At 45.5% G+C, this 12,471-nt stretch overlaps 1 protein-coding gene across 2 annotated transcripts in view; it reads left to right on the top strand.

The window, feature by feature from the left end:
• RUVBL1 (RuvB like AAA ATPase 1) overlaps window positions 1–12,471 on the top strand; it is a 52,983-nt gene that overhangs the window by 17,878 nt on the left and 22,634 nt on the right. For both annotated transcript variants that reach the window (XM_066247186.1, XM_066247185.1), the window contains exon 3: window positions 6,889–7,021. In XM_066247186.1, coding sequence (XP_066103283.1) covers window positions 6,889–7,021 — 133 coding nt within the window. The remainder of the gene's footprint in view (window positions 1–6,888; window positions 7,022–12,471) is intronic.

Consider the following 12,471-nt stretch of genomic DNA (forward strand, 5'->3'; position numbering starts at 1 on the left):
TTTAGTGACTTATTTTCATGTCTTGGCTGTTGTGCATAGTGCTGCAGTGAACATATATATCTTTATTTCTTTTTTTTTTTTTTTTTAATTTCTAATCTAGGTATGAAGTCTTTTTTATAAAAGATTTTATTTATTCATTATAGAGAGGGAAGAGAGAGAGAGAAAGAAAGAGAGAAGGGGGGAGGAGCAGGAAGCATCAACTCCCATATGTGCCTTGACCAGGCAAGCCCAGGGTTTTGAACTGGCAACCTCAGCGTTTCCAGGTTGACGCTTTATTCACTGCGCCACCACAGGTCAGGCTATATATCTTTATGAATAAGCGTTTTTAAATCTTTTTAGTAGATACCCAGAAAAGGGATTGCTGGGTCATATGGTAGCTGTACTAGTCTGATTTTTTTTTTTTTTTTTGACAGAGTCAGAGAGAGACAGAGAGAGGGATAGGTAGGGACAGACAGGAAAGAGAGAGATGAGAAGCATCAATTCTTCATTGATGCACCTTAGTTGTTTACTGATTGCTTTCTCATATGTGCCCCGACGGTAGGGCACAGCAGACCAAGTGACTCCTTGCTCAAGCCAGCGACCTTGGGCTCAAGCTGGTGAATCTTGCTCCAACCAGATAAGCCTGCACTCAAGCCGGCGATCTTAGGGTTTCGAACCTGGGTCCTCCGCATCCCAGTCCGACACTCTGTCTACTGGTCAGACTGTAGTGTTAATTTTTTATTTATTCATTTTAGAGAGAAGAGAGAGAGGGAGAGAGAGAGAGAGAGAGAGAGAGAGAGAGAGAGAGGAGAGACAGAGAGAGAGAAGGAGGGAGGAGCTGGAAGCATCAACTCCCATATGTGCCTTGACCAGGCAAGCCCAGGGTTTCGAACCAGCGACCTCAGCATTTCCAGGTCAACGCTTTATCCACTGCGCCACCACAGTCAGGCTGTAATGTTAATTTTTTAAGGAACCTCCCTACTGTTGTCCTTAGTGGCAGCACCAATTTTCATTTCCACCAGCAGTGAATGCGGGTTCTCTTTTCTACACATCCTCTTTGACACTTGTTATTTCTTGTCATATTGATAATAGAAAATAGTGATTTTCAAAATGTCCTTTTTTTTTTTTTTTTTTTTTTTTTACATATTTAGCTTGCTTTTTTTGTGTTTTTTGTAGAGATGAAGCACTCCCTCCCCAAAGCTGTATTTTTTTTTTTCCTACAAAGTCTGGCTATTTTTGATAGCCTCTTGTTCTTTGTTTATGAAATAATTTATTCTTTTTTTTTTTTTTTGTATTTTTCTGAAGTGAGAAGCCGGGTGGGAGGCAGACAGGCTCCTGCATGCGCTGACCGGGATCCAACTGGCATGCCCACCAGGGGGCGATGCTTGGGCCCTTGGGGTGTTGCTTCACTGCATCAGAGCCTTTCTAGTGCCTGAGGCGGAGGCTGTGGAGCCATCCTCAGCGCCCAGGCCAACTTTGCTCCAGTGGAGCCTTGGCTGCGGGAGGGGAAGAGAGAGACAGAGAGAAAGGAGAGGGGGAAGTGTGGAGAGGCAGATGGGTGCTTCTCTTGTGTGCCCTGGCTGGGAATCGAACCCAGGACTTCCACATGCCAGGCCAATGCTCTACCGCTGAGCCAACCGGTCAGGGCCTTGCTTTTGAAATCGTGTTTGACCAAATCTGTGATGCTTCTCTAATCTCCTAAAGTTAGGACTGTTTTCTTAGATGACTTGTGAGAGCTGTGCTGTGCTGTGCTACCAGTCCAGGACACTTGATATGAAGTTGGGTTGGGTTGTTTGGCCATCAGGTAGTGTAAAGACCAGTCCTAAATCTGAGTGCATGCTAGGGAGACTCTTTCCACACTCAGAGCCAAGGCAAACTGACAAGTTTATATCTATACCTTGAGGGTTTTTTTTGTTTTTTTTTTTTTTACATAGAGAGAGAGTGTCAGAGAGGGATAGATAGGGAAAGACAGGAACGGAGAGATGAGAGGCATCAATCATCAGTTTTTCATTGTGACACCTTAGTTGTTCATTGATTGCTTTCTCATATGTGCCTTGACTGTGGGCCTTCAGCAGACCGAGTAACTCCTTGCTCAAGCCAGCGACCTTGGGTCCAAGCTGGTGAACTTTTTGCTCAGACCAGATGAGCCTGCGCTCAAGCTGGCAACCTCGGGGTCTCGAACCTGGGTCCTCGGTGTCCCAGTCCGATTCTCTATCCACTGCGCCTGGTCAGGCTCGAGATTTTTTTTTTTTAATGGCTCATCTTTTCTATGTGGTCCTTCAGGTGTCCTTTTTTTAATTTAAGGATTTCTGCCTTAATGCTACACCTTGCTTTCTGTATCTGTCAACCACACTTCAGACTTTCAAGGCAATGGGTTTACTATTATTCATTTATTTGTAGGTGTTTTGTAACAGGATTTCCAACGGCTCTAGTTTAGTAATATACTACTTTTATCCCAGAAAATATGAGTCCTCATCACTTATAAGTTTGTCCAATTCCTTTTTATTAGTTGAAGGCATGTGGTAATTGCCCTGCTTTATAGTGTGCTGATGGGCCCGACAGTGCAGGCAGCTTACCTGAGTGACAGGCAGGAGTGTTATAATGCCAGTGAACAGGGCCAGGCAGGTCCACATTGGATTCAGGCAGACAGTAGAGAAACTGCGGAGCCAGAAGCGTTGGCCCATTCTGTTTAATAGTCTCACAATGGTGGACAAGCGCACAGGCGGGAAAACCGCTTCTTAGGCAAAGAAAGCAAGAATGGCCCCTCACAGTGGTGAGCAGGTAATCTGCAATCCCCATCTCTTTCAAGTGCAAGCACCGGTAACTTTATATAGGCCACACACACGTGGCACAGCCACAAACTCACGCACCAATCAGGCCAAATGCTTGCAGCCGCCAAACCAGCGAGCAAGCCTAACACAGCTGCCCACAGTGCTTATTTAGAGATGCAAATACATGGTTCATGTAGACATTTCATTTTTGAGGTCCTCAAACCATTAGCAACAGGACTGCGTGCTTTGAAGAAGACGTTCAGAGGACATTGAAAATAAAGTGGACATCTTTATTCTTCTTTGGGCACCATCTCTCTGTGTGCCACTGCATGAGCGTGGGCACAAAAATAATCTGAGATTGGGGTTTGTATCCTGTCTGTGCTGCTTGTTGTTTGACCTTGATGAGTTGGTAACTTCTGAGTTTCAGTTTCTAAATCTGTAAAATGCGAACTGGATTATCAAGTTCATAGGCTAGTTGGGAGGAGTCAGGGAGATCTGTCATGCAAGTAACTAGCACTATATATAGTAGGTGTAGGCATAGTAATCATATTATATACCTGCCTCCTGGGAGCCTTCAAGTGGCATTAACTAGGTACGCCTGAAGCCTTTCTTAACCAAGTGTCTTTTTTTGTGTGACAGAAAGAGACGGAGGGACAGACAGGAAGGGAGAGAGATGAGAAGCATCAATTCTTTGTTGCAGCACCTTAGTTGTTCATTGGTTTTTCATATGTGCCCCGACCAGGGGGCCACAGCAGACCGAGTGACCCCTTGCTTAAGCTGGTGAGCCTTGCTCAAAGCAGATGAGCCCGCGCTTAAGTCAGTGACCTTGGAGTCTCGAACCTGGGTCCCCTGGGTCCCAGTCCGACGCTCTTTCCACTGCGCCACCACCTAGTCAGGCTTATCATATCTTAATAGAAGTATATTGGCCATCTCTTCTGTATTATGTAGAGATGGGGAGATGCCATAGAATCAGATACAGTCACTACCTAGGAAGCTTGCAGCTGAGGGTAGGGAATTGGGGCATATAGAGATACCCAGATGAGAAAGAGGGTTGGCTCAGAAGGTGGTGGGGTTTAGATAGAGGTGGGCGTGGCCAGCCTATGGGTCTGTTGGGAGGACAGGTGTTAGAGTTCCACTCCTTTCAGTGTACCCCACCATGCTCCAGAAATTTCCCTTCGCTCTTAGAATACTAGAAAATAAGTTTTATTGGTATTAGCTTCAAGATCACCAACTCGGCTGCCTCCTCAGACACACAGTGGGATGAGTGAAGTGCCGGGGGCAGGTCAGCCCCAGGGAGCAGTGCCCTGTGAGGGCCAGAGTGGCACCTCACTGAAGAAGGCAGTCACCCTGGCGTTCACACTGGGTGCTGCCATGTGGGTGACGGCCACTGCTGCCAGCCTAGTAGCTCAGAAGAAGCTGCGTACAGGTGTACCTTATTCTAGTGCTCTTCACAAATGTGTTTTTACAAATTGATAGCAAGACCCTCTACCAGCAAAAGGATTACAACTCACTTTATTGCGACACTCACTTTATTGCTGTGGTCTGGAACAGAACCCGCATTACCTCTGAGGTAGGCCTGTAAATAGCTGGATTTTTATGTGGAAGTTGCCATCATTCAAAAGTGAGCCACAAGTTTTTTTTTTGTTTTTTTTTTACAGGGACAGGGAGAGAGTCAGATAGAGGGATAGACAGGGACAGACAGGAACAGAGAAGAGATGAGAAGCATCAATCATCAGTTTTTCATTGCGACACAGTAGTTGTTCATTGATTGCCGTGGGCCTTCAGCACACTGAGTAACCCCCCGCTTGAGCCAGCGACCTTGGGTCCAAGCTAGTGAACTTTTTGCTCAAGCCAGATGAGCCCACGCTCATCTCGAACCTGGGTCCTTCCGCATCCCAGTCCGACGCTCTTTCCACTGCGCCACCGCCTGGTCAGGCCAAGTTGAATTTTAAAACATACATGAGACTGCCAGTCAAAACAGAACCAGAATGTGGGCAACTAATTTGCTATCTGTGATCTAAACCTAGGGCTTCCATTTGGCAGCTGAGGGAACTGGGCAGCAGAGATTTACACTGCCCAGGGTTACACTGAAAATTAGGGACAAAACCAAAATTAAAACCCAGTTTCTTCCCCTCAGGGTAGTGCTTCTTAGGTGATGCTATGTGCCGATTCTCTAGAGCAGTAGTTTTCAACCACTGGCCTGCCAGAAATTCTGTGCCGATCCGTGAAAAAGTCACTCACCCTGACGTTGTGTGAAGACTATGCAGGTGCTTAAGTCCTTCATGGCCTGCACTGGGCCGGTGGTTGGATACCACTGTTCTAGAGGGTTCTACCATCTCGAAAACTGTGACCAAAGGGGCGTTGAGAAGAAAATCTATGCAGAACCTTTCCTGTGCCGGTTTTAAAACACTGTGTCAGAGCCCCTTTGCTGGTCCTCTGTAGCTGGTTTTCCTCCCGAGCCCGTACACCTGAGGAACTGGCTGCTCAGACTCCTGTGGAGGCAAGATGAAAATGTCATGAACTTCCTTTTCATACTTGATGCTTGATCATACATCTGTGAAGTCTACTTCTGTTTAGCATCTCACAACTGTGGCCGAGGCTGGGCAGGTTCACATTGGATTCAGGCAGATGGTAGCAAAACTGTGGAGCCGGAAAGGGTTGGGCCATTCCATTTAATAAAGTCTCACAACAGCAGACAAGCACACAGGCAGGGAAACTACCTCAGGCAAACAAACAGCAAGAATGGCCCCTCACAGTGGCGGGCAGGCAATCCATGCATCTGCAATCCCCAGTCTCTATCTTTGGCTCCTGCAGCTGCTGAACTTGCAGTTGTTGCACCAACAGCTGCCACTGCCAACGTTCACCCTCCAGGGTAAACTGCAGCTCCCGAAACCGGCCTCCTTCTCCCATGCTAGCTCCAGTTCAAGCCATTGCTGCCGCTGGGTCCGCAACTCACCCTGGACCTTGCGATCTCAGGCTGCCTCTCACACAGAGCTCTCGGTTTCCTCTGGTAAGGCTGTGAAAAACAACCAACCCACGGTCCCCAAAAGGACAGCCATTGGAGCCATTACAACGACCACCACCCCTCAAGGGTGGCTGCGGCTTCGTACCCATCTGCTCCGAACCCTGCTCACTAAGCCAGATGTAATGCTGGTGGCTGAGGCCAGGCAGGTTCCCATTGGATTAGGGCAGACAGAAATACTGTGGAGCCGGAAAGGGTTGGGCCACTCCATTTAATAAAGTCTCAATGGCGGACAAGCACACAGGCAGGGGAAACCACCTCTCAGGCAAACAAACAGCAAGAATGGCCCCTCACAGTGGCGGGCAGGCAATCCGAGCATCCGTAATCCCCAGTCTCTCTCGACTACAAGCACTCATAGCCTTATATCGGCCGTATACACGTGGCACTGTCACGTACTCACGTACCAATCAGGCAAAGTGCTTGCAGCTGGTAACCCTGCGAGCAAGTCTAACACAGCTGCCTCACACTTACCAAAAATCAACTTGTTGTTTTACTAGGGCACGTTAAAGTGTAATGTAAGACCAGTTCATAGCTTCAGAATCCTACCTCATGTACTCATTATGTGTGGGCCACTTAATATAAAACTCCTGTGCTTGTATAAACAAAGTAGTGATCTCAAAGACCCAGTAATGGTCTTCTGAGTGATTCGGTTAGGACCCTGTTTTGATATTGAAGGAACAGTTTTAGTAGATTATATATACTAGGTATGATGGAAATGTGATCTCTGTAATGCTGCCAGAATTAAATCCCCACTTGGCCATTTTCTAGATTGTGGTACCTAGGATGTGCTGTTTACCCTCTCTGTGTCAGTTTCCTCATTTGTGAAGTGGTGAAAGTAGTAGTATCTAATTCGCAGGGCAGCTGGGAGGGTCATGTGAAACACTTCCAGTTGGGTCTGCTCTGAGTCTCAGTGAATGATTACTTGTAATTACAGGTATGGTTAAAACATGGCATTTAGATTATAAAGGAATGAGTCATCAAACTATTGTGTGAAATATGTTAAACTAAAAGGACTAGATTTTCAGTTGTTCCTGGTTAATTTTTTTTTATAGTGTATATCTCTGAGTGATTGTTTTTCAGGAATGTGAAACTAGTATGTTTTCTTGTTTTCTGTAGACAGCTCTAGCTCTGGCTATTGCTCAGGAGCTGGGTAGTAAGGTGCCTTTCTGCCCCATGGTGGGGAGTGAAGTTTACTCCACGGAGATCAAGAAGACAGAAGTGCTGATGGAGAACTTCCGCAGGGCCATCGGTGAGTATCATGTTTGCAGGAGGAGGAGTTCTCACTCTTGTGTGCACTGAAGCCTCCTGGTTGTGAGAATGGCTTGATGATTTGTATTTATTACACTGCCCTTTTTCTTTTGGCAACATTAGTGTTACCTATTCAAACAAAACAAGAACTCGGCTTAACACAGCCTTTTTTTTCTTTTTTTTTGGTGCTAGGTTGGGAGGAAGGGAGAGAGACGAGAAGTATCAACTTGTAGTTGCGGCACTTTAGTTGTTCATTGATTGCTTTCTCATACATGCCTTGACCAGGGGGTGGGGGTAATTTGGGGACTCAGGCCTAGCCAATGACCCCTTGCTCAAGCCGGCAACCATGGAATCATGTAGATGGTCCCACATTCAGGCCAGTGACCCTACGCTTAAGCCAGTGACCTCGGGTTTTTGAACCTGGGACCTCAGGGTCCCAGGTCGACACTGTCCATTGCACCACCACTGTCCAGGCAGCTTTTCTAACTGAGGTGCTTTAACAGTCAACAAACACAGGCCCCAGCTGTGGAGCTGGGGTTCTTAACCTGACAAAATAGCTATGGCTATGAAATGATTTTTTTAAAAACAAGCCAGATTTTTCTGGCAGCCATTTATGCTTTTAGAAATGGCCACTGAACAGGTTTTGGACTTAAGCCAAAAGCATTATGTGTCATGCTGCCTGTGCCCTGGTTCTGGGTGTTGAGGCCTGGCAGAGCTTTGAGGCTGATGGCGCCAACCTCGCAGGGCTTGCACCTGCCACATTGAGGGTTCATTATGTGTACGCCCCTGCATTGATGATATCCTTTCTCTCCACCAGGAGCAGGCTCTCAGGCTCATTTAGCATCTTATAAAACAGACTCGGAGAGTTCAGTAACTCACCCACAGTACCCAGCTAGTGAGGAGCAGAGCTCCAGTGTTAACCTAGTTGTCTTATTCTAGAGCAATGATTTGAAGATTTCTGTGAGGAGAATGGCCTCTTCTAAGTGTTACCCTCCTGCCAGCCAGGACTTGTGGAGCAGGCTCTGGAAACATCTCAGCTTCCCTCACATCTACTTGTAAAATAGCTTATTCCTTTCAAGCTATTATGCACTATTTCCTGTGTCCCTGCACAGGTGGGAGTCTACCTCTGGAATACAGTTGCTGAATCATGAGTTATCAACACTCGTCAGTACTGGCACCGTTTCCCAGTCTTTTTGGTATCAAACATAAATAATCTGAAGAAGGAAGTTTACTAAAAAGTTTCAAGGAAATTATGCAAGTTTAGGAAAGAACAGATTTGTCTAGCCCAGGATCCTTGCCTCAGGGCAGCCGAGTCTAGTTAAGGGGTGAGATCCTGTGGAGCCCTAGGGCCTAGTTAGGGCTCTGGCTCTTTCACTGAGTGAAAGGAGAAGTATGGTAATTGGAGGGTAGTTGTGGTTTTATAAGACTCTTGCTGGGGTATGGAGAGTGGGCAGAAAGGAGGGCCAGGGTACAAGCAGGAAGATCAGGAGGAGTCTGAGCAAGAGCTGGTGATGGCTGCAACCACAGTAGTGGTAGAGGTGGTAAGCGGCTGGGCTCTGGATACAGCTGGATGATAGAACGACAGGATTTCCTGAAGGGTTAGATGTGGGGCTGAAAGCCAGAGGAGAGAGGATGTCACCCTCCTCTGCCAGGTTTTTCCCTTTGGGAGATGGGAAGGCATGGGAAGGAGCCGGGTGGGCCCTCATTAACTGTCTGCTGCAGATGTGGTGGGCAGTGCTCACTTTCATTGGCCCAGCTGCTGGCACATCGTAGGTATTCAGTGAAGTTTTTCTGAATTAGAGAAGGGAGGGATGCACTTGAAAGCAGAGAGAAAACAGAAGCCTTTAGCTAAGTGAGGTAGCCTTCAGTCTCTGTCTGACAATAGACATTTTGTTTGATTTATACAGTGCTTTTAAAAATAAAACTTGAATTATGTGGTTGCCAATATTTAGAAATTGGGGAATGTCATACAAGATCCTTCTGCCGGAAAGGAGTGTTCATTTCCACAGGGCAGTGGCTGGTCGACGCCAGGCGGCGCTCTCCTCAGGGTGGGCTTACCCTGCTTGCCCCAGCCCTGTGGGCCTGAGACGTGTTCTTGATGTTCCCTACCAGGTCCTGCTGAGCACCGGGGACCAGGGACACTGAACTGTGTTGTTGTGTTACTTGGAATATAGACTTTTTTAAACTGCAAAATGTTTCTTACTTGAAATGATTTTTTACCATAAACATTGGATTTTTTGGTGACTGTATTAAACTGAAATATAACATCTAGAAAACTATGTAAAACATGCCTATCATTTAACAATGATGAAGTACAGGTGTATGCAGTCACCAAGCAGCTCATGGTACAGACCCACAGCTTGCACCGCAGATGTCACTTGTGTCCTCTGTGGTGACAGCCCTCATAGCTCCCCCGTGTTCCTGCAGAGTGAGAGTTGTGTGACAGTGGCTTCTGTGGTCATCACAACCCTTCATACCCTAGGCAGTGTGGCTGAATTTCTCCCTTTTAAACTCTCTCATTGGAAAGTTCTCTAGGTTTGTATCTTGCTTTGTTAGCAACATTGTATTTGTACGGTTCAGCCCATGTTATTACATGAAGTGCTGTCCTTGGACCATCATTACTGGAAAGAACAGTGGAAATGGCTCACAGGATCCTCTTCAGGGTTTCAAATCTTTTGAGAACTTTTAAAGAAAGGTAATAGACATGTGCCATAGATTTAATTTAACTCATTAATTAATGAGATAATCAGTAAAATGTTAAGCTGGTTCAAATATATGTACTTCTAATTTGCATTTTTACTTATTTAAAAAATATTTTCCTGACATTGATAAAATCTAACAAAACTGACCTTTTCTTGCTTGCATGTGTTTAGATTGCTTAAAGGTAACTTAAAATGCTTTAACATTTGGAAAAACGTCTTAGCCATCAGTTTTGTGATTTGCCCTTTTATGGGTGGGGGGCATTGCAGTTCTTTTGATGGCAGCCAGGTGAAGAGAAGTTTCTTGATCCTGCCACAGAATAAAAAGGCAGCTCATTGACAGTCTTCAAAAAGGAACTTGCCCATCTTTCTCTGCCTTTGAATTTTTGTGAGGTTGGCCGAGGGGGTGGAAGAAAGCGGTAAGCTGACCAGAAATGAAAAGCAAGGAGTCTGTGCCATTTCCTTGATGTGATGAAGGTCCCTGTCAGGGACTTAGAAACCTGAGCCAGCAGATGAAACCTGTGTCATTTGTGTTGTCGTTGCCAGAGATAGCGCCAGCTCAGCCCCTTCCCTGGCTACAGCCCGTTTCATTGTCCGTCAGCCGTGTTCTTGCCTGCTTGTCAGCACAGAGCAACTTCTAAGTAAATATGGGACTAATGAGAGACGAGAATGCCTTTTGTCCCCCACTCAAGGACTTTCCTGTCATAGTCGTCTAATAGTAAATATAGGAAAGCATTCCATGAAGGAATTTATCTCTGTGGGATATAAAAATTTTGATTTAAAAATCAAAGTTTATTTTAAAAGTATAGAATTTTCCATGTTTGTCACAATCTTCTGATACAAACATCTTGTTTAGAAATTTTTGTCTTGATGTTCAGGAACTAAAAATCTGATAAGGCAAAAATGAACTGCAGCCTCTGTTTTGGGGTTATTCCAAAACTTCCAGTGTTGGCTATCAGCTTGAGTGAAGGTAGAGTAAAACTTCAGTATCTGAGAGTCTTTGTCCAAATTGGGCTTCTGGGGGAAGAAGTCAGCTGACCCAGTGATAAGGTGCTGACCACAATTAAAAGTGGGATGTGATTGATACCATTGGCAGTGTCTCTCTTTGTCAATGGGGTATTTCCAGATCAGAACAGAGGTGGCTTGATGGTGAGGTTCCCCAAACATAGCAAGGCTCCTGCCGTTAGGAATAGTTTATGTCTCCACATTGTGAGCAGAACAGAGTTCATTGTCTTACATGAGTGGTTCTCAGCTGTGGCTATACATGGGGATCATCTGGGGAGCTTTAATGATGGCAGGGTCCCAGTCCCTAAGATTTGCAAGTAAGTCTGGCCAGGGAAAGAGGAACTGTAGAGGCCTGTCAGGTGATTTGGAAAGGTAGCTTCCAAATCACCTGACTACTGTAGACTTCAGCTAAAGCTTAGAGCAGTGTTTCCTAAACTTAAACCATCAGTGTTCTTCCTTTCCCAGGTCCCACTAAGTATTATTTATAAAAATACTTTTTGAGATGGCTTGGTAATTTTGTGCATGCATACAGAAAAGTACATGAATCATAAATATATAGCTTGATGGGCTATCATAAATTGAAAACCCATGAAACCATACCCAGTCAAGAAAAAGAATGTTGGCAATACCCTAAAGTCCTCTATGCCCACTCTCAATCTCCATCATTACTTCCTTTGGCAAATTAATCACTGTCTTGATTCTAACATTACCATGTTGTTGTTTGTGCCTGTATTTGAACCTCAAATAAATGCAATTTTGTAGTATATATTCTGCCATGTTTGGCTTCTTTCCCACAAAATCAAGTTTGTGAGATTCACCCATATTGTTGCATGTAGTAGTAATTTTTTTTCATTGCTCTGTGATATTTTGTTGTATGAGTCACCACAATTCACTTGTCTATTCCACTGTTGAAAGACAGTGGAGTTTTCTCAGTGTTTGTCAATTAAGAACAATGTTTCTGTGACTATTACTGGTTGTGTCCCTTGCTGTACCCATGCCTAGTGGGTATGTATATATATTCCTAGGAGCTGAATTGCAGAATTGTAGGATATTCGTGTGTTCCACTTTAAGAGATAATACCATGTTGTTCTTCAAGTATTTGTACCGGTTTATACTCCCACTGGCAGTGTAACCTTCCTGTTGTTTTGTATCCTCATCAACTCTTGGTATTATCAGCCTTTACTTTTAGTGATTCTGGAGATTGTAGAGTAGTATTTTGTTGTTTTTTCCTCTTTTTATAAAAACTTTTATTTTGGAAATTTTCAAATGTGCAAATAATAGTCAAGTGGTATAATGACCCCAATGTCCCATTACCAGGCTTCATCTCATAGTTAATCTTGATTCACTTATAGTCCCCATTATTCCCTTCCAGATTATTTTGAAGTTTATTGCAGATATTTTTTTTTTTGTTTCCTTCTGAAGCTGGAAACGGGGAGAGACAGTCAGACAGACTCCTGCATGCGCCCGACCGGGATCCACCTGGCACGCCCACCAGGGGGTGATGCTCTGCCCCTCCGGGGCGTCGCTCTGCCACGACCAGAGCCACTCTAGCGCCTGGGGCAGAGGCCAAGGAGCCATCCCCAGCGCCCGGGCCATCTTTGCTCCAATGGAGCCTTGGCTGCGGGAGGGGAAGAGAGAGACAGAGAGGAAGGAGGGGGGAGGAGGGAGAAGCAAATGGGCGCTTCTCCTATGTGCCCTGGCCGGGAATCGAACCCGGGTCCCCCGCACGCCAGGCCGACGCTCTACC

The sequence above is a fragment of the Saccopteryx bilineata genome, chromosome 11, assembly GCF_036850765.1.
Source record: "Saccopteryx bilineata isolate mSacBil1 chromosome 11, mSacBil1_pri_phased_curated, whole genome shotgun sequence".
In the NCBI taxonomy this organism is placed as follows: Eukaryota; Metazoa; Chordata; class Mammalia; order Chiroptera; family Emballonuridae; genus Saccopteryx; species Saccopteryx bilineata.